At 52.9% G+C, this 26,921-nt stretch overlaps 2 protein-coding genes and 1 long non-coding RNA gene across 6 annotated transcripts in view; 1 reads left to right on the top strand and 2 right to left on the bottom strand.

The window, feature by feature from the left end:
- Positions 1-13,040: 13,040 nt before the first annotated feature.
- On the bottom strand, positions 13,041-18,520 carry LOC120877923 (zinc finger and SCAN domain-containing protein 2-like). 4 transcript variants are annotated; one of them, XM_040260412.1, is made up of 4 exons: positions 17,923-18,011; positions 15,348-16,260; positions 13,933-14,094; positions 13,041-13,759 (listed from the first exon to the last, which is right to left on the bottom strand). In XM_040260412.1, exon 2 carries the CDS (start codon positions 16,230-16,232, stop codon positions 15,621-15,623), a length of 612 nt encoding a protein of 203 aa, XP_040116346.1. In that variant the 5' UTR covers positions 16,233-16,260; positions 17,923-18,011; the 3' UTR covers positions 13,041-13,759; positions 13,933-14,094; positions 15,348-15,620. The 4 variants fall into 4 exon arrangements, with proteins under 4 accessions (XP_040116346.1, XP_040116347.1, XP_040116345.1 ...); XM_040260413.1 differs by having other exon boundaries at positions 13,933-14,045; XM_040260411.1 differs by having other exon boundaries at positions 13,933-16,260; positions 17,923-18,520.
- LOC120877940 lies at positions 17,965-24,666 on the top strand. The gene is made up of 3 exons (XR_005724424.1): positions 17,965-18,182; positions 20,952-21,058; positions 23,400-24,666. It is a non-coding gene; the product is annotated as an uncharacterized LOC120877940 (long non-coding RNA).
- A 1,058-nt stretch (positions 24,667-25,724) lies between these two features.
- ZNF775 (zinc finger protein 775) overlaps positions 25,725-26,921 on the bottom strand; it is a 22,037-nt gene continuing 20,840 nt past the window's right edge. The window contains exon 8 of the mRNA XM_040259925.1: positions 25,725-26,877. Within this exon, the coding sequence (XP_040115859.1) occupies positions 26,486-26,877 (392 nt within the window). The 3' untranslated portion in view covers positions 25,725-26,485. The remainder of the gene's footprint in view (positions 26,878-26,921) is intronic.

Here is a 26,921-nt window from a genome sequence, read left to right as displayed (position 1 = left end):
AGGTTAATCGCATTATATACTTGGGAGTCGTTAAGAGACTTGATCACAAATGTTACTGCCACACACACACAAAGGTGAGGGGGAGAGGTGTTAACTAGCCTCACCGCGGCAAACATGCTGCATTACATACAAAGATCAAACAGTCGCAACGTACACCTTTCTTGTGTGTTCAGTCGCTCAGTCGTGCCCAACTCTTTGTGACCCTGTGGACTGTAGCTCACAGGCTCCTCTGTCCCTGGCATTTTCCAGGCAAGAATACTGGAGTGTGTTTCCGTTCGCTTCTCCAGGGAAATCTTCCCGATCCAGGGAGTGGAACTGCGTCTCCTCCACTGGCACGCAGATTAACCACTGAGTCACCTGGGAAGCCCAATCATACACCTTAAACTTACATATACTATATGTCAGTAATAGTTCAATAAAGCTAGGAAAAACTTAAAAACTAAAAAGTCACCCTTCTATTTAAAAACATAAAGCTCACCGCAAAGATATGACACTCAGGTCCCCTGACTCCCGGTTACGGTGTCTTCTGTCCTTGATGAGATGCGTCCCAGAAGCCTAATGAATTATAAGAGAGCCCAGGCATGCAGTGTTCCAGAGGCTTCTCCAGGGCCCCACAGAGCACCTGGAATTAGTCTCTCATCAGAAGATGTTGGTGACTCTTCTAGAAATAACCCACCTAGAAATCACATTCTGCATCAGTACAAATAGGAAGCAGGTTCTATTATCTTGCTTCTGGAAAGCGGAAGCCTGCCTGGGGAGGTAAAGGAAAAACCTGCAGGGTCCCAAGTGGCAACATAGGCGCAGGTGTCTGGCCTCTTCCTGCAGCTCTGCACATGGTCTGACTTTTGGGCTGTGAACTTCCATCACCTCCCCCAAACATTTAGTATGTTGCCTTTTCCTGAGATGTGCCTGTTCCAGGTGAGGCCTGAGACCCCCACCAAGTGGGGTCTCTCCAGCCCAATTAGTCCCCCTCGGCTCCCCAGTTTCTGGATGGGACTGGGCCCACCACAGCTCCCAGGCCTCCTCAGATCTCATCTGGTCTCAGGGCGATTCCCCACAGAAAGGAGGGTCCAGGCCTCACCGGATCTGCAGCATCTCAAAGGGAAAGATGAGGCAGGGACAACTCAGACTCAGCACTCACACACCATGCGAGGGGGGCACTAACAGCTGACCCTAGCAGAAAGGTTTCAGGGAAAGAAAACTCACCTCCATCCTGTTCACGGTGGAGATGAAGAAAGCCTGGCTGCCATTTCTCAAACCCCTCAAATTAGAGAAACAGAAACTGCTCGCTTTATTCTTCCAGCCCGAGTGGAAGTTCCGGAGGGTTGATCAGGGGCCTTTTAGAAGTCCCGGAAATCCCAGCCCGCTGATCACTGCATTTCCACACCCCTGCTCAGGTGCAGACCCCCAGGGCCAGCCATGGCCCTCCCTGCTCAAGGGTCCCCCCGACTCTCCCCGCCGTGCATCTCCTCTGCCTGCCAAGTGGGCTGCAGGCGGCCAGGGTGGGGTGGCACCTGTGCCGCGCTGGGACGAGGACTCAGGGGTGCAGCCCCGAAATGGACCCTGAAGGAAGCGCTTTGGAAAGAGGGGGACACCTCACACTAAATGAAGTAAGCCAGACAGGGAAAGGCAAATACCACCTGATTTCGTTTAGGGGTGAAGCCTGGCGAAACGACACAGACCCACAGCATAGAAAACAAGCTTATGGTTACCAAAGGGTAAGGGGGGGGGGGTGTGATAAACTAGGAGTTGGGGATTAACATATACGCACTACTATGTAAAAAATAGATAACCAACAAGGGCCTACTGTATAGCACAGGGAACTCAACCCAATATTGTGTAATAACCCATAAGGGAAAAGAATTTGAAAAGGAATATATATATAGCTTCCTAGGTAACACTAGTGATGAAGAATCCACTTGACATAAGAGACATAAGAGACTTGGGTTCAGTCCCTGGGTTGGGAAGATGCCCGGGGGGAGGGCTTGGCAACCCACTCCAGTATTCTCACCTGGGGAACCCCATGGACAGAGGAGCCTGGTGGGCTACAGACTATGGGGTCACAAAGAGTCAGACACGACTGAATCGACTTAGCGCGCGCGCGCACACACACACGCATATGTATATAACTGAATCGTTGTGCTACACCCTTGACACTAACACTAAAAATCAGTTATACCTCAATTGTTTTTTAAAGTTAGGAAATAACAACAACAACAACAAAAAAAAAAAAAAAACAGAAAGACACTCCCCAACAGGCACTCATGCCTTTCTTCGGGCAGAGAAACAGAAAATTCCTGTTAGAAGCCAGTTCACCCCAGTTTTAATACCAAGACCCACGCTCTTCCAACCTCAGCCATTTCTGTGCGGTGGTCACTGAAAAGTCAGTGGAAGCACCAGCAATGCAAACAGCAGTCCCGTGGCATCCCACCACCCATCCCACCTCATCCAGAAAGAAGACCCAGAGTGTGGAGCCCAGAACCTGTCTCTACTGGAAACTGAATTAACGCTGCATTTCTCAATACACTCCCTAGGCATTCCTAGCGTTCCTTAGAATTTTTCTAAGGTCAGGCAAACACCGAAATGACTTCCAAAAATTCAAAAGAGCAGCCATTCACTCAGAGAACTCTGTTACAGCTGAGCATCAACCTCTGAAATCCAGGCAGGGGCTCAGCATCCCCCACCAGCTCTCTTAATATTTCAGAGGCATTGCACCCCACCTCCACCACAAGGGATCAGACTCCTCTGTGATCATAATCACGCCAAAGACCTAGGATTCTCTCAGAAGTACTTTATGTCAGTTTTCCTTTTAAACACATTTAGTTCAATAACAACAACAAAAACCCTCAAGACATTCCAGCTTAGAACTGCCATTCTTGAGGTCAAAAATTGACTCATACTCAACTAGCTGGTTGTCTTTAAGGCAGTTTTATTTCCTCAGTAGCATTTGGGAAAGTTTTCAAATTTTCCAGTTAATGTATCCTTAAGTTGATCCGACCACGAAGCAATTTGGCCCAATTACCTATTTAATAATTAGAAGAGACCCGTATATGGCATCACCCCTTAAAAGGGCATCCTCTGGACTCCTCCCCATCCTCATCTTTTGGACAAAAGGAAAGGGCTCAAAACCGAGACTTTAAATCAGCCTCAACCATTTCCTCCCCGCCCCAACACTTCTGCTTTTTCAGAAGTATTAAGAAGGGGACATTCTAAGGGCTTGAAGGATTGGGCTCGAAGACATTTCACCTTGTTATTACAAAAATCTTCTAATACATGACAGTGATAGACAGAAGGCTGTAATGACCCCCAGTCCCCTCTTACCCAGCTTCAAATCATCAACACACAGTCAATAGTGCCTCGTCTCTAGCTGCACCTTCTCACAACTATGCCCCAGAAGGTCTTGAAGCAAATTTCAGAGAGCATTGCATTCCCTGCGTAGCTCTAAACATTAAAGGTCCTTTCATTGTACAAGCACAATAACCTACTTACTAATTCCATATTATCAAATATCCAATAAGTATTCAAATTTTCCCAATATCAGCTATATATTATCAATATTTTTATTGACATATGATGATTTACAATTTTGTGTTAATTTCTGCTGTACAGCAGTGTTTCAGTTATATGTATATACACATTTTTTTAATGTATTCTTTTCCATTATGGTTTATCACAGGATACTGAATATAGTTCTCTGTACTATATAGGAGGACCTTGCTGTTTATCCATGCTATATATAAAGGCTTACATCTGCTAGCCCCAACCTCCCACTCCACCCATTCCTCAACGCCCTCCTCTTTGGAGGAGTCTGCTCCTATCACCAATCTGCCCTCTATATCCGCCATTCTGTCTCTGTTTCATAGATAGGTTTGCCATGCTAAGCTGCTTCAGTCGTGTCCAACTCTGTGCGACCCCATGGACTGTAGCCCGCCAGGCTCCTCTGTCCATGGGATTCTCCAGGCAAGAGTACTGGAATGGATTGCCATGCCCTCCTCCAGGGGAATCTTCCTGACCCAGGGATCCAGTTGGCGTCTCTTATGTCTAACCTGCATTGGTAGGTGGGTTCTTTATCACTAGCACCACCTATGAGCGTGAAAGTGAAAGTGCAAGTTCCTCAGTCATGTCTGAATCTTTGTGACCCCATGCACTATACACTCCATGGAATTTTCAGGCCAGAATACTGGAGTGGATAGCCTTTCCCTTCTCCAGAGGATCTTCCCAACCCAGGGATCGAACCCAGGTCTCCTGCGTTACAGGCAGATTTTTTTATCAGCTAAGCTACAAGGGAAGCCCAACAATCGGAGTGGGTGGGTAGCCTATCCTTTCTCCAGCGGATCTTCCCAGCCCAGGGATCGAGCCCAAGTCTCCTGCACTGCAGGCAGATTCTTTACCAACTGAGCTATCAGGGAGGCCCACTATACATATAGGTTTATTTGTGTCATATTTTGGATTCCACATGTAAGTGTAACGTCTATATTTTAAAGATTTGCTTACACATGAAAACAACCCACTGTTTTCAGCTGGTCTTTGTTTTTCCCACTCTCACTACATTCTTATTTTTCTCTTATCCTGTGGTCAACTCGGCACCCTGTGGAGTTTGTGCTTCACCCCATTTGGGGCCTATTCCAGTATAAAAAGTCCCTTTAAATAAACTTTGATGAGCAAACTTTCATTGCCGGATTTTTGGCTCATTCCCTTTGGAAAGTTACTCCATGTTTTCTTCTTCTCCCCTCTTGAAACTCAGACAAGAAATATATGTTGAAATTCATTACCTCCATATTTCTCTTCTCATCAGCCTTTGGGTTCTCATCAACCTTCACTTCATCTCTAAGGGGACAGTTTACAGCTCTGCCTTTTTTTTTTTTTTAACTCACTTCTATAGGGCACTCTGAAAGCCTCATGGTTCTATTTATTCATCCAGCAAATATTTACTAACCGCCTGCATAGTCCCTGATTTGTACACTGTAATAAAAACGCGGCCAGGCAGGCCTCAGAGAACAAAGTCCAATTCACACCACATCAGTTCTCGAAATGTGCGCTAGAGGGCGCGTCTTTCCCGTTGGCATCTGACAAGCGGCGTGGCTATGTGCAGCCTACACCTCAGGACACAGTCAACCAATAATCTCACACAACTTGCCCCTTAAAAACGAAGTAAATTCCATTTATTGGATTCACGGACAAAAAGAGAAATATATAAATTACATAATTCCCCTCAAAAGGTCCATTTTTTCCAGTAGACACCACAGGTAGAATGCCTGGGGCTTACAGGTTTTGCAAAATTATAAAAATGTTAAGCACTATTTTCATTCCAGAATACCTTAAGAAATACCTTTATTATAATAAAGGTATTTAATAAAGGTATTCATTCCAGAATACCTTTAATAAAACTTAAAAATTGAAATCAATAAACTTTCAACTGAATGTCGATGAGAGTGACATATCAACTTTGCTGTTAACTGTAGACTCAAAAAGACTTCCTTATACTTAAAACAATTATCAAGTTTAATTCTCTATACAGTAAAATTTCCTGAATATGCCCCAGTAACGGCCAAGAAACCCAAGTCAGCTGACACAACCAGTATTTATACAGCACCTAACCTGTACCAGGCATTGTTCTGGGCCGTGGATGGACAGAGTCCCACTGTCCTTGGTGCTTACATTTGAAGAGAGAGATAATGAACAAACCAACAAATAAATAAACAAGGTCATGTCTATGATCACTGTGGCAGAGGAAATAAAGCTGGTTGATAGGGAAAAGCACAGATAGGGAGCTCTTGAGTCAAGCGTTTAGAAAATGTCTCCATGAGATGACAGCTATACAGATATCTCATTTTCAAGAGAGTGCTGGGAGTGTCTAGGAGCAGAATTTTTCAGAATATTCCAGGAAGAGGGAACAGGGGCAAAGTCTTACCCATGAGAGTGTGAGTTTTTAAAAGATAAAGAAGAGTAGGGAGAGCACAAATAACAAGTATTAGGATGTAGAGAAAAGGGAACCCTCCTACACTGTTGATGAGAATGCAAATTGGTGCCATGATATGGAAAACAGTATGGAGATTCCTTAAAAAACTAAAAATATAGTTACCGTATGATCTAGTAGTCCCAGTCCTGGATATGTATCTGAAGAAATGAAAACCCTAATTTGAAAGAATACATGCACTCAATGCAGTGGTGCAGTGGCAAAGAATCCCCCTGCCTACGCAGATGACGCAAGACTAATGGGTTCTATCCCTGGGTCGGGAAGATCCCCTGGAGAAGGAAACGGCAAACTGTTTCAGTATTCTTGCCTGGAGAATTCCATGGACGGAGGAGCCTGGTGGGCTACAGTCCATGGGGTCACAAAGAATTGGACACAGCTGAGCGGCTGAGCGCACACACACAATGTTTATAGGAGCTTTACTTACAATAGCCAAGATACGGAAGCAATCTAAGTGTCCACTGACAGATGAATGGATTAAGAAGATATGGTATATATGTATACAATGGAATACTACACAGCCATTAAAAATGAAGTTTTGCCATTTACAGCAAGATGGGTGGACCCGAAGGGCATTATGCTTAGTGAGATAAATCAGAGAGAGAAAGACAAACACTGTGTGTTATCACTTATACGTGGAATCTAAACTATAAAACAAACGAAGAAATGTAACAAAGCGAACAAGCTCACAGATATTGAGAACAAAACTAACCGTTACCAGTGGGGAGCAGGAAGGAGTGAGGGGCATGATAGGGGTAGTAGCCCGCCAGGCTCCTCTGTCCATGGAATTCTCCTGGCAAGAATATTGGAGTGGGCTGCCATTCCCTTCTCCAGGGGATCTTTCTGACCCAGAAATCAAACCCAGGTCTCCTGTACTGCAGGCAGATTGTTTATTGTCTGAGCCACTCGCAGGTACAAACTAGAGGTATAAAATAAATAAGCTGCAAAGAGTATTTTATTATAATAACTTTAGAGTATAATCTATAAACAATTTGAATCTCTATGTTATATATCTGAAAGTAACCTAATGCTAATATCAACTATACTTTCACTTTAAAAAAATAGCAGAGGAGGAAGGTATACTGAGGTGAGGAGGAGGAAGACTGCTTTTTCTGAATATACTGAGATGACCATGCCCTGTCTCCATTAATCTGTTGCAGTGGTATATTTCTTTAATAGATTTTCCTTGCGTTGAAACCTCTGTATATTTTTTTAATAAAGCCTTTTTGGTCATGATACATTTTTAAATATATTTCTGGATTTGACTTGCCAAGAATTTATTTTGGATTTTTGTGGAGATCCTCATATATGAGACGGGCTGAAAATTTTCCTTCATTGTCCTGTCCTTGTCTGGTTTCATTTCAAGGTTATACCAGCCTCATTAAAACATTTAGGGATATTTTCCCCACTATTCTCTGTTTATATACAAAGAATTATCATTAGAGGTTGAAAGCCTTCCCAAATAAAGCAATCTGAGCTCCTATTTTAATTAAATTTTACCTTTCTTATTATTTTTTCTCTTTCTTTGGGCATATTCTGTTGTTCTTTTCCTAACTTTTTAAGTTAAACTCTTGACTTCTTGATTTTCAAAATCAAGAAGTCCTCTCTTCTGATGAATATATTTAAGGGTTAAATTATGGTTGCATGACTCAAAGTTTGTAAGGTGGTGTTTTCACAGTCATTCATTCATTTTGTCATCTTTTGGTTAATTATAGGCATACATCTTTTTATTGCACTTCACAGATGATGCATTTTTTTACAAACTGAAGGTTTATGGCAATATTGTGTTGGACAAATCTACCTGTGTCATTTCTCCTACAGCATCTGCTCACATCATGTCTGTGTCACATTTTTCTAAATCTCACAATATTGCATACATTTTCATTATCATGATATGAAATAATGTTAACATATTACGTTACAGTGATCGGCGATCAGTGATTTCTGATGTTACTCTGGGACTTACTGAAGACTCAGATAATGGTTAGAATTTTTTTGTAATATAGTATTTTTAAATTAAGTTGGCATACATTGTTTTGTTTGAGATATAATCCTACTGCACACTAAACAGACTATAGTGTAAACAGAATTTTTGTATGCACTAGGAGACAAAGAATTCACCTGACGCTTCATTACAATACTCACTTTATTGCAGCGGTCTGAAAGCAAGCCCACAATATCTCGCAGGTGTGCCTGTATTTCTAATTTCATTGTATTCACAGAATACAACCTCTCAATGATAACTTTTTTTTTTTAACATCGTCCCATAAGTGAGACTGGAGAAGGAAATGGCAATCCACTCCAGTACTATTGCCTGGAAAATCCCATGGACAGAGGAGCCTGGTAGGCTGCAGTCCATGGGGTCACAAAGAGTCAGACACGACTGAGCGACTTCATTTCACTTCACTTCATAAGTGGGACTGTTGTATTCACTGGCTCTGTCCCTTGATTTTCTCATATTGCAAGATTTCCTGAATATACTCGGAGTGCTGGCCAAGCTAACAGTCCCCCTTTATATAACCCTCTCCAGGCATTAGGGAGAAGGGACTGCAAACATACACCAGCCAGGCAGAGGTCATGGGAACAGAAAGGTCCAATGGGGATTTTTTTGTTGTTGTGCCAACTCCAGCACCCTACCCAGAGCTCGAATCTAATCAAAACTAACATGCTCTCCACCTGTCCCGGGGAGGGGCGGGGGGCGGGGGCAGAGAGATTTGCACATAAAAGTGAGGGAGAAACCAGAATCCAAGGCTGGACAAGTCAGACCCCAGGAGCCTGTCAGCTGACCCTCCCTTCCAGGAACACGTGCTCAGGCATCCAGAACCTACGTGCCTGAACCCTGATCCAGGGTGCTGCTTGTCTGCTAGCAGGTTTCCAGGGGTGGAGAAGGACCAGCTCAGCCCCTGGGGTCTTTCCACATCTCCAAGCCACCTTGGTCCTCTGGTGCTCTGCCTAACAACAGCCTTTTAAAAATGATTTTTATTAAACACAAAGGGCTTCCCAGGAGACACTAGTGGTAAAGAACCTACCTGCCGATGCAGGAGAGGTGAGAGATGCGGGTTCCATCCCTGGGTGGGGAAGATCCCCTGGAGTTGGGCATGGCAACCCACTACAGTATTCTTGCCTGCAGAATCCCATGGACAGAGGAGCCTGGCAGGCTACAGTCCATGGGGTCACAAAGAGTCGGACACAACTGAAGCAGCTTAGCACACATGCCTAGACACAACAAACTAATATGCTGGTCTAAAGCATCTGTGTTTGAAATGCTACCTAAGTCTAAGGCTGGCACGAGAAAAGCAATGGTTATCTGTTCTACGTGGGTTTCACCACCTCACAAAGAACACAACCACCTCCAATCTGTCCACCAGTGCTCTTTGATGAAAGCCCACAGCAGCAGGCAGAACTCGATACTAGTCACGATCTCATCTGTGCGAGACACTTTGATCATGTAATTGAGTGTGTATGTCTCAGCGACACTGTCTTAGATTGAGGTCCTAAGAAGTGGAGGCTGAGCCAAAGATTCTGTTCGAGGGGAATGAGAAGTGTTGGGAGGGGCTCTCAGGAGCAGAGGAGTGGGACGCAGGCTCAGGTTGGGGAAGGAGCCAGGGATGTGGTCTCAGCAGGAGCCCAGTGTAGCCTGGTCCCCAGCACAGGCTGCCCTCAGATCTGGCCCCACACCCAGACACAGTGATTGCTGGGTCAGCGCTCACTCGCAGTGGCGGGGATGGTCTGGGAGCAGCCCCCAGGCTAAGCAGCTGTGAAGCTTAGCAGTCAGCGCTGGAAGCAGCTTGCAAAGGGAATCCACAGGGTCCTGGCAGCCTCCACTGTAAACATCCTCTCACCTGGGCATTACCAGGGTGAGGAGAGGGAGGCTTAGTGATGCTTCAAAGGAGGGTGGCGCGGGGAGTCAGGGAGGGTGCACAGACTGGGTGGAGGAGCTGCTCTGCTTTCTCAGGACCGGCCCTTTCCTGGACCTTTCTCTCCTGTGCTGTGCTCTGTGCTGATAGAAAATTCTTATAAAGCCAGGCTGGCCAGACCAGGCTGGGCACCACTGATGAATGCTCTGGCCCCTGGGGACGTGGGAAGGAGGGGCGTTGTGTCTGGGATCCTGGACCCTGGAGGTTCCAGGAGGTGGAGACAGCGTCTTGCCTCTACACCCAAGCTGCTTAAGACAAATGACATGCTTTAGTCTACCGGCTCTTTGCACAGTAGGGTTGATGGCATGTCAGAGTCAAAAGGCCCCCCCGAGAGAGGTGGGAAAGTGCGGTAGGGCAGGCCACCTGCACACACAACAGCCTGGACCTGTTGTTAAAGGGCCATTTCTGATTAGAGGTGGGAGGGGGCTGCAATTTTGCAGTTATAACAAACCACGAGGTTGCTGGGCACAGCAGGGGTGCTGGACTGCCACCTGGAGTCCACTTGTCCGCCCTCTCAACTCTGGTTTTCCCTGGTGATTCGTCCTCCCCCCCGCCCCCACCCCCACCCCGCCCCGCAACACACACACCATGGCCTCCAGGTGGAGCTAAGCCTCTTGGGGCGGCATGTGCCCAGGCCAGGCCGTCCAACATGTGGCCCTCCCCAGATCTGGTGAAGCCACTGCTCTGGCAACAAGCATCAACAGATTCCGGCCGAGGACGGTCAGCCCTGCAGCTGGTTCTGACTCTCAGGGAAGGAACTGAGCCTGGGCAAGCAGAAGGCAGAGCTGCTGCCCGCTCCTTCCTGCCCTGCGAGACAGGGAGGCAGCAGAAAGGGAGATGGGCTGGGTCCCGGCACCACGGTCAAGTCCCCACCCTTCTCAGTTACAGATCCCATGGTTCCCCTTTAAGGTGTCAGTGGATCTGAGTTGAATGAGGTTCCTGCTTTGACTCACCCCGACCTGAGTCAGGTCTCCCAGGACCTTGTCTGCGAGTTACCCCGACTCAAGACCCCCATCGGCTGATAGACACGATTGACAAAGCCCCAGGTCTGAGTCAAAGAGCGAGGCATGGAAGGAAGGTTTGGGAATGAGCCCATAACCATGGGCCGTGACCAGGCCCAGCTCTCACCAGGGACTGGAGGAGACATCACTCATCGAAGTCTTGGCAACCCGGCGGTGGGCCTAGCACAAGGCCAGGCTCCAGCACCTCCTGCGCCAGGAGGCCCCGGGCTGTGAGGCTGAAGCAGCGTGTCAGCGGCCGGCCCTGCCTTTGGTGGGAGATGCAGCAGGATGCGGCCCTCCCTCTGCGTGGTCCCTGCAGTGCATGCAGTTTACACGCGTACTCGTTCGAGTCTCAGAACCCGTGACGCAGAAGGAGCAGAGTCAGGAGAGGGACAGGACCGGCCAGGGCCTCCCGGTGGGGATGGGCTGGCGCCCAGGTGTCCCAGCGCTCAGGGACCGGCAGAGGGAACCACCTCGAAGGGTCTCTGCAGTTCTGCCTGGCCACAAGCTGGGCAAGCTGTGGGGGCTTACTCCAAGGCGCCCTGATATCTATTACTCAAATCCAGTAGCAGTCATTAGCCAGCTGGGGGGAGCCCAAGCTGACTCACTGCTGTGACTTTGGAGCTCTGTGACCTTGAAAGTAACCCCCTTGAGGAGGGGGAAAATGAAGGAGGCCGAGGTAGAGGCTTCCCTGCTCCCAGCTGAGCTCAAATGACCACTCCTCACACGAGCTGATGTCGCGAAAACATCAATTCCTGTTAGTCAGCTCCGGCAGGCGTCGGTGACCTAGGGAGACATCCAGCCTGAACGTCCAATGCCACACACTCCTGAGGAGCCAGATGGGGTGGGGGAGGGGTGGCGGGGGCAGGCGGGGGTGGGGGGACAGGGTCTCTCCTGTCCCACTGCCCCAAGGAGGGGAGAACCAGAGGCCTCCCATGACCTCCCATTATTGTCTGGGAGACCAGCCCACAGCCCAGTAAAATGCACTCAGTGGGCACACCTCCCGCCCCAACCTACCACCCCGTGGCCTCCTGCCCTGGACCCACCAGCCAGTGGGCAATGAATTCCTGGATGTATGAGCCCAGCCCTGCTGTAGACCCTGCCAGGGTTCAAGAAGGAAGGACACGGCCCTCGCCTTCAGGGAGGCCCCCACCACCACCCCCGTCACACACACAGAGGAAACTGGAGTATAAGCCTGCACATACCTCTCATGGGCGAGATGGTGTGTTAACACAGGGACTGTTCCAAGGAGGGAGAGGTGTGTGCTAGGTGGTTCTGGAAGGCAGGCCTGGTGGAGAAGAGGGCTTAGGAGGGCGGAGCGGAGGTGGGCTGAGGGGCACAGGTCAGACCGGCACCAGAGAGCAGAGCAGGGGTGTCTGCGAGGGTCCCCCCAGGTGAGCCAAGGACCCAAGAGAGGGGAGTTCCAGAAGCGTGGGGACTTGTTCTCTGACCTCTGCAGAGTGGCCTGTTATCCCAGAAGCTGGCACATGGCAGGCGGTCGCTAAGAACCCATGTGCAAATTGCACCAGAGACCCATGGGGGCCCCCAGCAACCCTGACTGAACCCCAGCTCAGCCCTGGGAAACCCCCACCCCCACCTCAACACAACTCCCCCTCACCCCGGCACTCAAATCCCTGGGATTTGACCTGCATGTCATAACTAAAGGCCTCTCCCACCCCCAAGGGTTTCACTCTCCATAACCCACCTTACAAAGTCTCATTGTCCCCAAAACCCCAGCAGGGCCATAGTCGGTCCCCCCTTTTCTGAGGGGCGGTCCACTCTGGGGAGGCCAGGGAGCTCCAGGCCAGGTGTGAAGCCCAGAGGAGCCCTTGCCCTGTGGCTGGCCCCAGCCTCACCCTCCTCTTGTTCCTCTGTGCCCTGCGGACACCCGGAAACTTGTCTGCCAGCCTCTCTCCCTGCCCGGAGCTGGCGGGCACCAGCAGGGAGGTGCCACTTCATCCCCAGCCTCCCTCCTTGCCCTGAGCGCCAAGGCAGCGCTCAGGAAGCCAGAACAAGCAACCCCAAACCAGAGGAGAGCGGAGCAGCGCCCCCAACCTTCCCAATGATGACGACGACGGCTGGGGAAGGGAACTGAGGCTCCTGATGCGCCGACTGTGGGCTGTAGGAGAACAGAATGACTGTTTGGGGTCCCTCCTCAGAATTCTTTATTCCTGAAAAGGGAAGGAAGGTCGATGGGCACGGAATGGGGGAAACAAAATGTGACTCGAACGAAGACCCTGACCCAGGACTCTGTGTCAGCTCAGGAAGGAGCAGCGGGCTAGCCCCAGGGCCCAGGGATCTCAGCCTGGAGTACCGGAGCTCCTGGAATCCCTCATAGATTCTGCATCCCCGTGAGTATGTGCGTCTTCCTGGGGAGAAGGTTCATAACCTTTGCCATCTTGCCAGAGGGCTTCGTGAGCCCAAAAGTGAAGAAACCACTGCCCCGAAAGGAGAGGGAAGCCTGCAGGCGTGTTCATCCCTGGGGGCTGGTCTTGCCTCGGAGCCGGATGTCTGCTTCCACTCGCTGTGTCCTCTCTAGCAGCTCACTTCCTGTCTCTGGTGGGCCAGGCAGGAGCACAGAAGTGGGTTGCCCACACAGGCACCATCGCTGCTACCACAGGAGAGGCCGGGCATCCAGGACCATCTCTCCTCTGGCTGTAATTCCCAGCAGGCCCGGGGAGATTTTCCGCCAAGGCACAAAGTCTGTCTCCAATTCCAGGCTCCATCGGACCCTCTGCCTTCACCTCCCGAGGCAGGTCTTCTTAGGGGACGTGTCCTCATACTGGGGCACAGGCCCAGGGCCCCATTCCGAGTCTCTGTGTCAGAGGCGCCCTGCACACTGCCCAGAGCTCCTGACCACTCCACATCTGTGCATAAAGACAAAGAGACCAGGGTCAGGTCTGGGGTGGAACATGGCCCCACCCCACCTCACTGCTCAGCCAGGGCTAGGAGGGAGCCATCATGGGCCCCCTGCACCCAGTCCAGGGTTTTGCATCCTCTTAGCCCCTACCAAGCACCCCAGGATTATAATCCCATTTACCAATGAGACATCGTGGGTTCAGGGTAGTTGGTGACTTGGTTCCAGATGTCCCAGGTCCCGACTTAATCTCTTAATCTCCACCACTAAGCACTAGTCCACATTGCAACAGCCACCTACGGGCGGCAGGCAGAGGACAACTGATCCCCAAGAAGCCACATGGCTCTAAGGAAAGGGGGGAGGGCAGAGACGGGTCTCCAGCACTGAGCACCAGCCTGGGTGTGGAGCAAGGGCCCTGTGGAGGCAGGTCCTCTCCCAGCCCCCAGCTGCCTTCTTCCCAACCCACCACCCAGGAGGCCACGTCCCCTGCAGACACCCATATCTCCCACCAACGCCCCTGCCCATGCTCCTACTACATGGTCCCGCTTCCTCAAAGCCCCATTTTTCCCACCTGTAGTAGCATCTCTTAATGATGGTACAGGAGAGATACAGGGTCTTGGGGTCCAGAATCCAAAATGAGGTCCAGGCTTGCACTGCTGCACCACTAACTCCTGTGTGTGACTCAGGGCCAGCCTGGGGGAGCCTCACTTTCCTTGTCAACCACATGGCGGAGAAGCCCAAGCATCAGCTTGGAATCTGAGGCCTGGGGGACAGGTCATAGCTCACCACTTTCTCACTGCATGACTTTGGCCAATCCACTGGGGAGACCTCAATTCTCTTGCCCAGACGACCCCAGGACCCTGGCCCTACCTCCATCTCTCCTCCATGCCTCCAGTTGTCCTTGAACTGCACTCGCACTCACTGGGCTCTTTCCATTAAACATTTTGGTGTCCCCTCTCCCTGCCACAAATCCTTTGTAGAGCAAATATAAACCTCCAAGTTCAGACGCCCACCTTAGAAACCTTCCACACTCTATGGAAGGTTCTATGTTCCCTATGAGTCCCCAGGACCCAGCTCAAACCATCAAATTGTCTTGGGTGTCATCAGTCACCTCCCCACCCCCTAGAACACTTTCAGTCTGTCCCCTACGGTAGCCGGCATCACCCTGTATGAGCACCCCAGGGACAGGGCTGTGCTCCTCCCAAGGACCCCACTCAGCAGATGGCTTGGCACACTGGGGCACTCAATTAATGATGTCACCCCCTCTTATCCACTAAATTTAACAGTCCTCAGTACATCCCCGGGAGGAGGAGGCCCTCCCCATCTTTAGCTCCTACTTATGAATAAGCAAACTGTGTCGTGAAGTGAAATGACTTCTCAAAGGTACTAAATAAGAAGCACTTGTGCCAGGAGACCTTGGGGCTGGGGAAGCCTGAGGATTGTGGAGAGTATCCTCTCCGGGTGGCTTTCAATTCTGGCATTCAGGGAATGAGGATCTAGTAAGAAGACAGTCCTACACCTAGAAGCCCTGTGTGCCCCACCTTCCCCACGTGACCCCCAGCGAGACCGAGAGGGCTCTGGCCAGCGCTAAGTCTCACCTGCTCTAAGCTGGGTGTGCCTGTGGAGGAAAACCAACACTGGGGCCCAAAGCAGCCGGGTGCAGCCACCCGAAGGGTCCTGGAGGATGAGCAGAAGGAGGCGGCCCAAGCCCGGCAGCAGCCCACTCCTTTTGAGACGCCCCCCAAGCCAGCCCTCATGGTCTCCCAGGATCCCGTCCAGAGAGGGGGCCCCAGCCCAGGGACATCTCCAGGGGTCACAGATGCGGCTCTGGGGCGGGAAACAGTCGGCGGCGGCGGCAGGTTCTGCGCGCATCAGAGCATGCGGCCTAAATGGGCCGCCTGGCCCTCGGGCCCGTGGCCGTGGCTGCGCTGGTGGGTCTTGAGCGAGCCCTCGCGCGCAAAGCTTTTGCCACAGCGGGCGCAAAAGTAGGGCCTGCGCTCCCCAAAGACGCCAGGGCGGCGCGGGTGCGGCGCGGGCATTCGCGCGTGGGTGCGCTGGTGGTTGAGCAGGAAGCGCGGCTCGCGGAAGCAGCGGCCGCACTGCGCGCACTGGTGTGGCTTCTCGCCGCTGTGGATGCGCTGGTGCGTGAGCAGGTTCTGCTTGAGGCTGAAGCAGCGCCCGCACTCGGGGCAGGGGAAGGGCCGCTCGCCCGTGTGGGTGCGCTGATGCACCTCCAGGTTGTGCTTGACGCTGAAGGCCTTGCCGCACTCCGGGCACACGAAGGCGGCTGCGCGGCCCGCCCCAGCGTGCGCCTTCTGGTGCCGCACCAGGCTGGGCTGCTGAGCGAAGGTCTGGCCACACAGCGGGCAGCGGTGCGGCTGCTCCTCCGCCGGGTGGTGGATGACCAGGCCTCGATCGTCCCCCAGGCCCTCCTCCCCGTCCCCCGCAGGGGACCCGCCCCCGGAGGATGCCAGCTCGGTCATGGGCACGTCCAGCTGCAATCACCAGCCCCTGAGGAGGCAGAAGCAGAGAGAGGAGTCAGAGGGCACCCGAGGGTCGGCCAGCCCCCAGCCTCAGTGCCCATCACTCCCCAGTCCTGTTTGAGCCAGTGTCCCCCTACTGGAATGTCCTTCTTTCTTCTCTACCCCTTAATCACATCCTACCACTCCTTCAGGCCTTTCTCAGATGACACCTCCTGCTAGAAGCCTTCCCTGACCCTTCCAGCTTCTTTTGAGCCACGTGGCCCAACCCTGTGACCCTCACGCATCACAGAGCACACGGGGCGGTCATGCCCCCTCAGTCTCCCTAATCTGTGAGCATCTTAAGGACAGACCTGCTTCCTTTTATGACCCACATCAAACGCTGTGCCTGCCACACAAGGCACGGAATAAATGCTGATGAGTAATACTCAGGGGCTTCCAGTCTTATAAGTTGTCCTGAACCCGGGTGCGCCTTATCCCTCCAACCAAAGTCTCAAGGAGGATGGGAGGGACAGACATCCCCAATCTGGAGGGAAGGGTGGGGTCGACAGTGGTTTAAAGATATTTTTACAGAGCTTAAAAGAAGAAACAAAACAAAAGCCCTGTAAACTTGAAAGTAACCTCAGTTAAACATTAAAGGCAGCAGCTCTTTGTTTATCAAAATGAGGCATGCCTGTAAAAGGTTTGCAAGTCACTGAACCACAGTGTGAGCTCGCAGGGGGCAGGTCTCAGCTTGATTCCTCTTGGCATCCCCCCAGGAAAGCCTGGCCCAAGGCTGAGGAACACTCTCAGCTCAACAAACACCCCCAAGTTCAGTTCCATCTCCTTCACACTGCTTCTCCTAAGGATCCTCTTTCCCAGGGCACTGTGTCCCTCTTAAATTGTTGCCCATAACAGCCCCGAGGAAGGGGCAGGCTTATTGAACCCCAATTTATAGATGGGGAAACTGAGGCTCAGTGAGGTCGACTTACTTGCCCAAGGTCGCCCAGCAAGGTGAACTGGGACTAGGTTGTAAATTTCCTCATTGTCAAAAGTTCTTCTCAAGGTACTAGCTGCTCTCCAGCTAAGTGCCCCTCAAAACACACACACAGAAGACCACCACTCTCCTGGCCACCACAGGTCATCAGGACCCAAAGGACCACTGCTTCTGTGGAGCGCTGTCTGTGGCCAACACCCTCACACCTCCCCAAATCCTGGGCTCCAGCTCCTGCAGAGCACTGAGGCTAGCTTCAAGGGGTCGAGCTGACCTCCCCCCATGCTATTCCCCGCCCCTATCAGGGAAGCCTCCTGGCCCTTCATCTGGACCTCCATGCAGGCCTTCTACACACTTGCAGATCTCCCTGCTTACCACCTCCTCAGTGGACCTACCAGCAGAGTGGGGTCCCAGAGGCACCCCCTCTGTCTCCCCCTACCCTCAGGCCCCCGGTGGAACACCACTCACCCTGGGGAAGGAGACAAGGACTACTTGCAACAGACCCCACCCCCAACTCTTTCCCCAGGCAGCTGCACGGATGTTTGCAAAGACAGATCATCTCTGTCCCCTTGGGCCAATCTCAGCCTGGCCTTGTCTCTGAGCGGCCTCCCCACTTCCCCAGCTATACCCCTGGTCGAGGGCCCCGCCCGCAGAGAGGGTCTCAGGCCACGGTCCCCAGTCTTTCCGGCGGCAAGTTCCTCCATCCTATCCCGCACTCACAGCCCAGGCGGCGCCCCAGGTCCTTCGGCCTCCAGCAGTGGCTCTTTCCTCGAGTCTGTGCTGCTCAAAGCAAATACGGTAACTCTCCGCAACGCCTCCGGGGGCCCCTTCTCCCTCACCCCCAGAAAGACGGCCAGCCTCCAGCACCGCTCTTCTTATCAGATCGCGGCGTGAATCGGAAGAGCTGACCCCACCCACCCGAACTCCCGCACACAACCTTGCCAGCTCCTCGGGCCAGAACGAGATCCTGGAGAAATATGGTAAACTCTGCGTCGCAACCCCACCCCCACGAAAATATGTAGGCCTCCCACTCTGCTGCAGCAACCCACCCCATTCCGCTGCAAGCCCTGGCTCCCTTAGGGAATTCGTGCAACCCACCCCGCTCCCGCAACGCCGGGGGTAAGAGGGGGTGGGGGGAACCACGCCACCCGGGATAAATACGTAATTAAGTCGCGGCGCTCGCCACTCCCGGAAAGGGTCTGCGCGGCTCCCGGCAAATACGGTAGCGCGCCCGCAGTGACCCGCCCCCAAGGGTCCGGCACCGGCCTGGGTAAATACGGTAATCTCCCTCCACGGCCTCCGCCCGGGACCCGGCCCGGGACTCGCGAGGCGCCGCCTCCCCGCAGCCCGCCGCTCCTTCGCAGCGCCGCAGCCGCCAACGTCGCCGCAGCCGCACAGCAGCCCCGTGAGGCTGGGAGGTCTAACTCGCCCACAGCCTGGCTGGAGCACCGAGGAGGGCTGCGAGCGCGGCTCCCGCCAGGGGCAAGACAAGGAACCAGGCGGGGGGCAGGCAGGAGTCGGGGCTGTCAGGACGCCCAGGCGGGCGGATCGCCCCGGGTGCCCTTGTCCCAGCCATTCCCGGTTCAGGATTCCCCGAGGCCCCTCGATTCAGCAGTTAGAGCCGCAGCCTCGCCTCCGTCATCCTACGGCTGTGTGCTCGGTCTCTCAGTCGTGTCCGACTCTTTGCGACCCCATCCATGGACTGTATCCCGCCAGGTTCCTCCGTCCATGGAGCTTCTCCAGGCAAGAATACTGCACTGGGTTGCCATTCCCTTCTCCAGGGGGTCTTCCCCCACCCAGGGATTGAACCAGGGTCTCCCGCAGTGCAGATGGATTCTTTACTCTCTGAGCCACCAGGGAAGCCGAGCTACCCTAATCAGGCCCACAGACTGGCCCCAGCGCCTGGGAAGCCAGGTCTGGGGGCGCTGGAGGGATAAAGCATTCCTTGCAAGAGAGAGAAAGGTATGAACGCAGGAAGCTGCCCCACCCCCACCCCCACTCCCGGGGAACCTTTCTGAGCAGGGGCTTCATGGGTGGGAGCCAGAGCCCAGTCTACCATCAGGTTATGCCATCAGGATGACTGGATGACTGGGTGGAATAGAAGAGACACTTATTCCCCTGCTATCCCATCCTTCCCACAAAGGAGGCCATTACAGTCAAGCTAAAGACAACCCATGCAAGAGTCACTTGTAACACCCCAGGGAGGCAGCTGGTATAGACAGAGCTGGGCTGAATTCCAGCTTCCAAATGTCACTTAATAATACACCTTACCTAGGCATTACTTCTCTCATTACAAAGCCCTTTCCCATGTATTATCTTGTGAGAGCCTTCCAATAACCAGTGCCAGCTGACCTATACAAGTGTTATTATCCCATTTCATAGATGGGAAAATAAAATAAAATTGAAACACAGAGAGGCTCTGCCGACACCCCACCCTGCCTCTCCCCATCCCCCCTTCCCCACTGCTCCACGTGGCAGAGTCCAGGTGAAAAGGCAGGCCCAGCTCCCTCTCCTTGGCATCACCTGGTCCCTCAGCGGAGAAACAGAAGCAGCGTGCTGACCGGGATCAGAAGGAATAATCTCATCCCAAAGGGGAGTCAGTCAGTTTAGTTGCTCAGTCGTGTCTGACTCTTTGCAACCCCATGAATCGCCAGGCCTGCCTGTCCAACACCAACTCCCGGAGTTCACTCAGACTCATGTCCATCGAGACAGTGATGGGAAAATACCTCCAAATTTACATTTTACAGATGAAGTAACTAAGGCTGGAGAAGGAAAATTATTTTTTAAATTAAAAGTGCTAGAGGAACATTCTGGGCTTCCCAGGTGGCACTAGCGGTAAAGAACGCCGTCTGCCAGTGCAGGAGACATGAGACTCAGGTTTAATCCCTGGGTCAGGAAGATCCCCTGGAGAAGGACAAGGCAACTCACTCCAGTATATTCTTGCCTGGAGAATCCCATGGACAGAGGAGCCTGGCTGGGGGAGGGGGGCGGGGACACAAAGAGTCAGACAAGACTGAAGTGACTTAGCATGCATGCATGCACGCACGCAGAGGAATATCAGTTGGCCCTTCCACCCTGGCCCTCTGTAGCTGCCGGGTGGATAAAACTGCTAGGATTCCGGAAGGTCCAGGCAGGGCTCCTTACAGCAGACAGTGGATATGGCTGTTGGGGTGGCAACATCCCTGATGAAGGCTTCTGGGAGGCACGAACCCCCCAGCCTCAGGAAGTGGCCCCCGCAGCCCTGCAGGCACCCAAGGTCCCTTCCAGGGCCTGGGAAATGAATTCCAGGTGGGGGTCCATCTGGCAGTAAAACCAATCCCTCACTCCCGACACCAGCTTTCACAGCTTACCCCATGGACCAGTTCATCCCAGCAGGTCCCCCCTTGGGTCACTCTCAGCCTCTGAAGGACCCACCCCATCCACGCTGCTCCGGTAGCCTCTCACTGAGGTTTGTGGAGCTCCCCAGAGGAGACATCCCAAGGAGACTGCTATTTCAAATACAGTCAGTGGTGGAGTGGTGGAGGAATTCTGGGAAAGCTGAAGACGTGAAGCCAGCAGGGTAGATGTTTACTCCAGGGCCAAGTGTCGATCTCCCACGGTATTGACAAAAGGACCCTCTAACCACTGACGATAACCCACACCCACACCCCACCTGGCCTGTGGAGCTTGGTTCATGAACAGCCACGCCACCCAGCTCTTTGGTTGCAAACATCACCTGCCAGAGCGACCAGCTTTCATCTCTCCCACAGGCTACAGGAGAAATGGGAACACTTAGGAAACGACCAGATTTCTCAAAAGCAAAATAATATACCTGAGGACGTCACCCTTATTTTTAGCAGCTGTGCCATATTTCCGGGTAAGCTATACCAACATAGAAAGGGAAGGAACACAGCCTCGGGGGTTGGGGGAGGCAGACACCACCACCTAAAACTCGTTGCTCTCAGTGAAATGCCCAGGGCTCCGAGAAGCCTCCTTCCTCGGCCCTGCCTGTGTGTGTGATTTCTGCTGACTCACTTCACTTCTCTGGTTTCATACACATACGCCCCCGCACATATATCCCGCTGCCGTTGGCACGTGCTGTCATGAGCACAACAGAATGACAGTGAGGAAGTATTCTGCAAACACAGTCACGCTTCTCCGTCCAGGCAGGGCCAGGGGCTGGCATGGAGATCCCCACCACTCCGCGAGGCTCAGGTGACAGCTGGACTCTGGACCCTAAAAAAATGGCCCGGGCTGCTCACAGCCAAGAACAGCTGGGCTGTGAGCCCCCTCTGGGTAACAGGCATGTCCAGCTCAGCTGAGTCCTGCCCAGGGCCCTGTATTCCCTCCCTCCCCCACCTCCAGGGCACACTGGCTGGACCAGCGATCCCTGTGACTCCCCTGGACACGTGTGCTCCCTCGAAGAGGTCAGCCTGGTCATCCTCTGGCTACCCCAGCTCTGGGCTGCAGCCCCAGCGCTTCTGCACTCAGTTCGGTGACCATGCCACCAGTCTCCATCAGCTCATCCCATCTCCCCAGACTGGACGGTGATCCGTAACCTCCCTCTCCAAGGGGACTTAGCTCACTTTGGTTTTCCCACCAGCTCACGAGCTTCAAAAGGCAGGGACTGTATCCTCAACCTCTCTGTATCCCAAGAGCCCAGCATATCATAGACCCTCAGTCAGTGTCTGCTGAATGAATGAATGCATGTCTGCCAATTACACCTGGGGGGGGGGTGTGGCCCACGGCCAGCAGGTGTGCTGATGTGATGTGTAAGGGGTGAGGGACTGCAAGCAAGTTACAGCCCCAGCCACGGCTCCAAAGGCCAGGAGGCACTGTGAGACGATGGTGCTGTGGGGCTCTGGGCACGAGTTCTAATCTGCTCCCATGTTCTTTTTCCTTGAAATTAAAACCCAAGATGTGACCTAGGACATCCATTCGACCCCTAAGCTTGCAGCCTGCTTGATACCAGCTAATTTCTATGGCAACTGAGCTCTGTTTGGGGAAAATGTTTTCTTCTCTTTCCATGGTATGACTTCCATTTCTACAAATGCCGTGCAAGTAGCCAGACATGGAGGTTCATTTTTTAAGTGACAACAGCAATCATTTATTGACTGAGTGCTGTGTACCAGGAACCCACACTACATACTCTACCTAGGTGACTTGCCCAAGGTCCCCCAACTTACATGGTTAAGGCCAGAATTTAGCCCCAGAACAGAATCTATCTACTATTCCTAACAACAAAAGAAAGCTCTTTTTAAACTGGGGTGAGAGATGGGGGCAAGAGAAAACATTTCTATTTCTTCTCAATAGGAGCATTATTCCTTGGGCTGTACTGTCCAATAGCCACATGTGGCTCTTTACATTGAAATTAACTAAAATCAAATAAAATGGAAAATTCATGTTTTCTGAGGTCCTCCACCCCACCAGCTACAGTTAAGTGCTCCACAACCACACGTGGAAGTAGCCATGGCATTGAGCAGCACAGATGTACAACATTTCATCATCACAGAAACGTCTTCTGAACGTCACTGGTCTAGGGCCCCTCCCCCTCCAGATCTGGGAGACTCTGGTCTCTTTTTAACCCAAAGATCAACCTATGCTGGGATCATTCATTTTCCTCTGTCTGCTGGGATCATGTAAAAGCCTACTGTTTTCAGCCCCAAGGACTCCTCTTACCAAAAGGTCAAGGCTATTTCTTTAGCAAACCCAGACTACTTTAAAAAAGAAAAAGTAAAAAGCTCAGCAGAGGCTCCGCTCCTGCCATGCACTCCCTGCCAAGTCCCTGCTGGTTCTCCTTTCTCCCCTGGTCCCAGGACTGCTCTCTGGGGCTGGGCAGTGGGGAACCACACTCTCCCAAGAAGGCTGCCATCTGGCCGGCTGAGTCGAAGCTCATGCTGCTTGCCAAGGACAAGCATGCTGTAGGCAGTTCCTGGAACCCCACCCCACCAAGCTTATCCGGTGTGTTGGAAGCTTGGCCCGGGGTCCCCACTGCAGACTTGCACTTACCTGGCTGTGGTTAGGCTATAAATAAGTCTTTGAAGAGCCTGATTTATTTACTCATGGTTGTTTTCTGTTCCCCCACGCAAGCCTTTAATCTCAGCATGCTCTGGAACATTTTGAACTGTAAAACACAAGGCCAGGTCTGACCTTGTCTTTGATTTTATGGTGTGCCTCTTTCTAAATTTTCTCTGACCTAGTTCATTTTTAAATGAAAGGGAATTAAAATTGAAGCTGATGATGCCAGACCTCCCTTGCAGAAGCCTGAGCCTTGTGAAGGTGGAAGAGGTTGAGGCTAACAGGAAGTCTAGGACCTACCATCCACTGGCAAGGGGACTTGGTGAACTAGTCCGACCATCCCCACCCCCTCCCCCATATCTCTGTCCTGCCCAGTTCACAGCTCACCGTGAGATGGCAAATAAGAAAACCTTGTTGGGAGAGCCAGGGCTGGGAATTAGTTGTTGATTAACTGTATATAGATTGTTCCAAGCGATGTATCAAAATGAACTCGAGAGCAGGGACTGTGACTGCTGTAGACTGAACTGTGTTCCCCAAATTTGTATATTGAATTCCTGACCCCCAGTATGATGGCATCTGGAGATGGAGCCTTTGGGAGGCAATAGGAATTAGGTTTAGACAAAGTTGCTCCAATACTTAGGCAACCTGATGCGAAGAGCCGACTCTGATGCTGGGAAAGATTGAAGAAAAGACCCTGATGCTGGGAAAGATTGAAGGCAGGAGGAAAAGGGGACGACAGAGGATGAAATGGTTGGATGGCATCACTGACTCAATGGACATGAATTTGAGCAAGCTCCGGGAGATGGTGAAGGACAGGGAAGACTGGCGAGCTGCAGTCCATGGAGTTGCAGAGTGGGACACGACTGAGCGACTGAACGACAACAAGTCGTGCGAGTGAGGTCCGCCTGGTGAGATGAGTGTCTAAGAAGAGGAAGGGAGAGACCAGGTCCTCTCTCTCTTTACTTTTCCCTCTCCCTCTCCGTCCCACCACGTGAGGACACCAAGAAAAGGCACAAGCCAGGAAGCAGGCCCTCACCAGGAAAAGAACCTGCCATCTCCTTCATCTTGGACTTCCAGCCTCCCAGACTGTGAGAAGCGCATGTCCATCATTGAAACACCTAGCCTGTGGTGCTCTTCTGCCAACCCAAGCTGATGAAGACATGGCTCTTCATCACAGCGTCCCTGAGGTCTGGCACAGTACCTGGCACACTGGAGGCTTGTTTAAGAAATCAGTGACCTGGTCAATGGGACCTGCACCTCAGTTACTCTTGGTCTGATGGACTTGGTCCTGTCCCCATTGTGACCCAGAGCACCCATTTGTGAGGGGGTGGTCACCTGGGGTCAGTGAACAGGCTTTCATTCTCATGACTTTGGTGGCCAGGGGTGAGGGGAGGAGGCAGTGGATGGGGTGCTGCAACCAGACCTCACTAACCCCAAATCCTACCAATACAGCTGTTTGATTGATCTTATCATCAAACACAGGACATTTGTGAATGGTAACACATTCATTGTACAGAAACTCCTGCCCAGCTGATCTCTTCAGTATCACAGACATGGTACCTCTGGGATGCTTCCTGGAGGAGGAGGGCTTGCATGAGTTGGCCTCAGGATTTGAGGAAGCAAGTTCCCCATCATTAAAGTGGGTTTTGATGGGATCCCGGGCGCCCAATTTCCCTGAGCAGGGCAGGCTGGGGGAGGCACTGCAGGAGAAGAGCAGGACATCACAGGGACACAGCAGAGCCCCTGGGGCTGGGGAGGGCCAGAGAGCCTGCCCAGGAAAACCCTTCTGACTTGGTCTCCAGCTGGTCCTCAGAGCTGAACTCCGGATGGACACACCTCACCCATTCATGAGGTTTCACACAGCATGGTTTGCGATCAAAGGCCAGGACCACGAGTCAGCAGCCCTGGCTGCACATTAACCATCCCCAGCATTGTGTTACCCAGGGAAGCTGGATCACCTCCATGTCTTTTTGTGATGCTCCTGCCAGATGAAAGGGATTAAATAAAACCTGAAAAGAGGGGTGGCCAGAAGCCAGAGTGACCACACAGATCCCAGAGAAGGTCACACTTGTCTTAGTTCAAGAGAGAACCCGGCGGGCCCCTGGGAGGCAGGAAGGCAGAGTTCCTCCCCCTTTTCCCTCCCACTTTCCAGCTACCCAACCCTGGTACCCCCATACCCACCCCCTCTGCAATTCCCTCCTCTCCCACGTGGGAATACGTGGTCCAAGGCCACAGTTGGGCTGGAGCCCTGGGTTCTCTGTTAGCACTAGGGCCCCAGATGACTCTGCTTTTGGAAGGGTGTGAGTGGTGACCTCGAGGGGGCTAGAGGTTGAGGGGGTTATGTGGGAAGCGATCAAATTGTCTCGGAGAGGGAAAGGGGGAAGAGAATCCTGCCCTCCACCCCCAGCAAGAACTGGCCACTGGGACTGGCTGCCCCCGGCCGGGGTGGGGGACAAATGGATCCCTCCGAGCACACAGGGACCCGGAGTTCAGGAGGGCAGCTTAGAGAGGACAAGGAGACCACGTGAGGCAGGCAGCCCTTCATTTCTCTCTTCTGCGACATCGGCATCAATAAGGGTCCCAGGTAGCGCCCCCTGAGCGGGAGCAGCACGTTGGGTGCTCTCCCTTTGCAGGGCCCTCCCCAAGGAACCAAACCCCAGTGAGACCACCCTCCGAGTCCCAGCCGTGACTATCACACACACACAACCCAGTCCTAGGCTCAGGCCACCCACGATAGCACCCAGGGCAGTGGGGTACTCAGGGTTGAGGGCCACTAAGCCATTCACGCCTTCTTGGCACATGTATTGAGTGGCCATTAAGTGCTGGGCGCTGGCTTCGCACTGGGGACATGCTTGCCCCTCCCCAGCTGCAGCTTCTAGCTCCCATCTGGGTATCGCTCAGTCTGTTGAGACTCCTCCCCAGGGATGGACCCTGGACGGCCACAGCTGACCAGTCCAGACTTGGGCCATCTCACCCAGGGCCTCCGACAGACCCCTCATTCAATGCCTGAGAGCTGGGGTCCCACCTCCCAGGAAGGACACATCCAGGCTCCACAGTCCGGGATGTGATCTTATTTCTGCCTTCGGCCCTTCCCAGGACTTTTCCCGATTCCCTTTTTGGGATGCTCCAGGAATTTGTTGTCAGGTCTCGGAGCCTTGAGGAAGGCACCTTTGGAGAGGGTCTCAGCCCCTACAGTTCTAAGCGCCACCATTCCTGGTCACTCGCCCACAAGCACCAGGCAAGCCTCCTCCCACCCCGCCCACGGGCCTGCGTTGGTCCAGCCTCACTAGAGCGCGTCTCCCTTGGCGCTGAGGGTGGGCGCCAGAGCCCCCAGGTGAACGCGCTGGTGCTTGAGCAGGTGCTGCTTCTGGCTGAAGCCGCGGCCGCAGGAAGCGCACAGGTAAGGCCGCTCGCCCGTGTGGTTGCGCCGGTGGCGCGTCAGGTTGGGCTTCTGGCTGAAGCGGCGGCCGCACTCAGGACAGGGGTAGGGCCGCTCGCCCGTGTGGATGCGCTGGTGGATGGTGAGCGCCGACCACCATGAGAAGCTCTTGCCGCACTCGTTGCAGATGAACTGGCGTGGCTCACCCGACGCCCCAGCCCGCGCCCGGCCCCACGGCAGGTCCCCGGGCCCCCGAGCGGGCGAGGGGCCCCGGGGCGGCGGCGACAGGCCAGAGACGGCTTGGGCGGGCGGCTGGGCGGGGGCGGCGGGGCGCGCGCGAGGG

The sequence above is a fragment of the Oryx dammah genome, unplaced genomic scaffold, assembly GCF_014754425.2.
Source record: "Oryx dammah isolate SB20612 unplaced genomic scaffold, SCBI_Odam_1.1 HiC_scaffold_18, whole genome shotgun sequence".
Taxonomy (NCBI): Eukaryota; Metazoa; Chordata; class Mammalia; order Artiodactyla; family Bovidae; genus Oryx; species Oryx dammah.
This window is presented reverse-complemented; position numbering and strand designations above follow the sequence as displayed.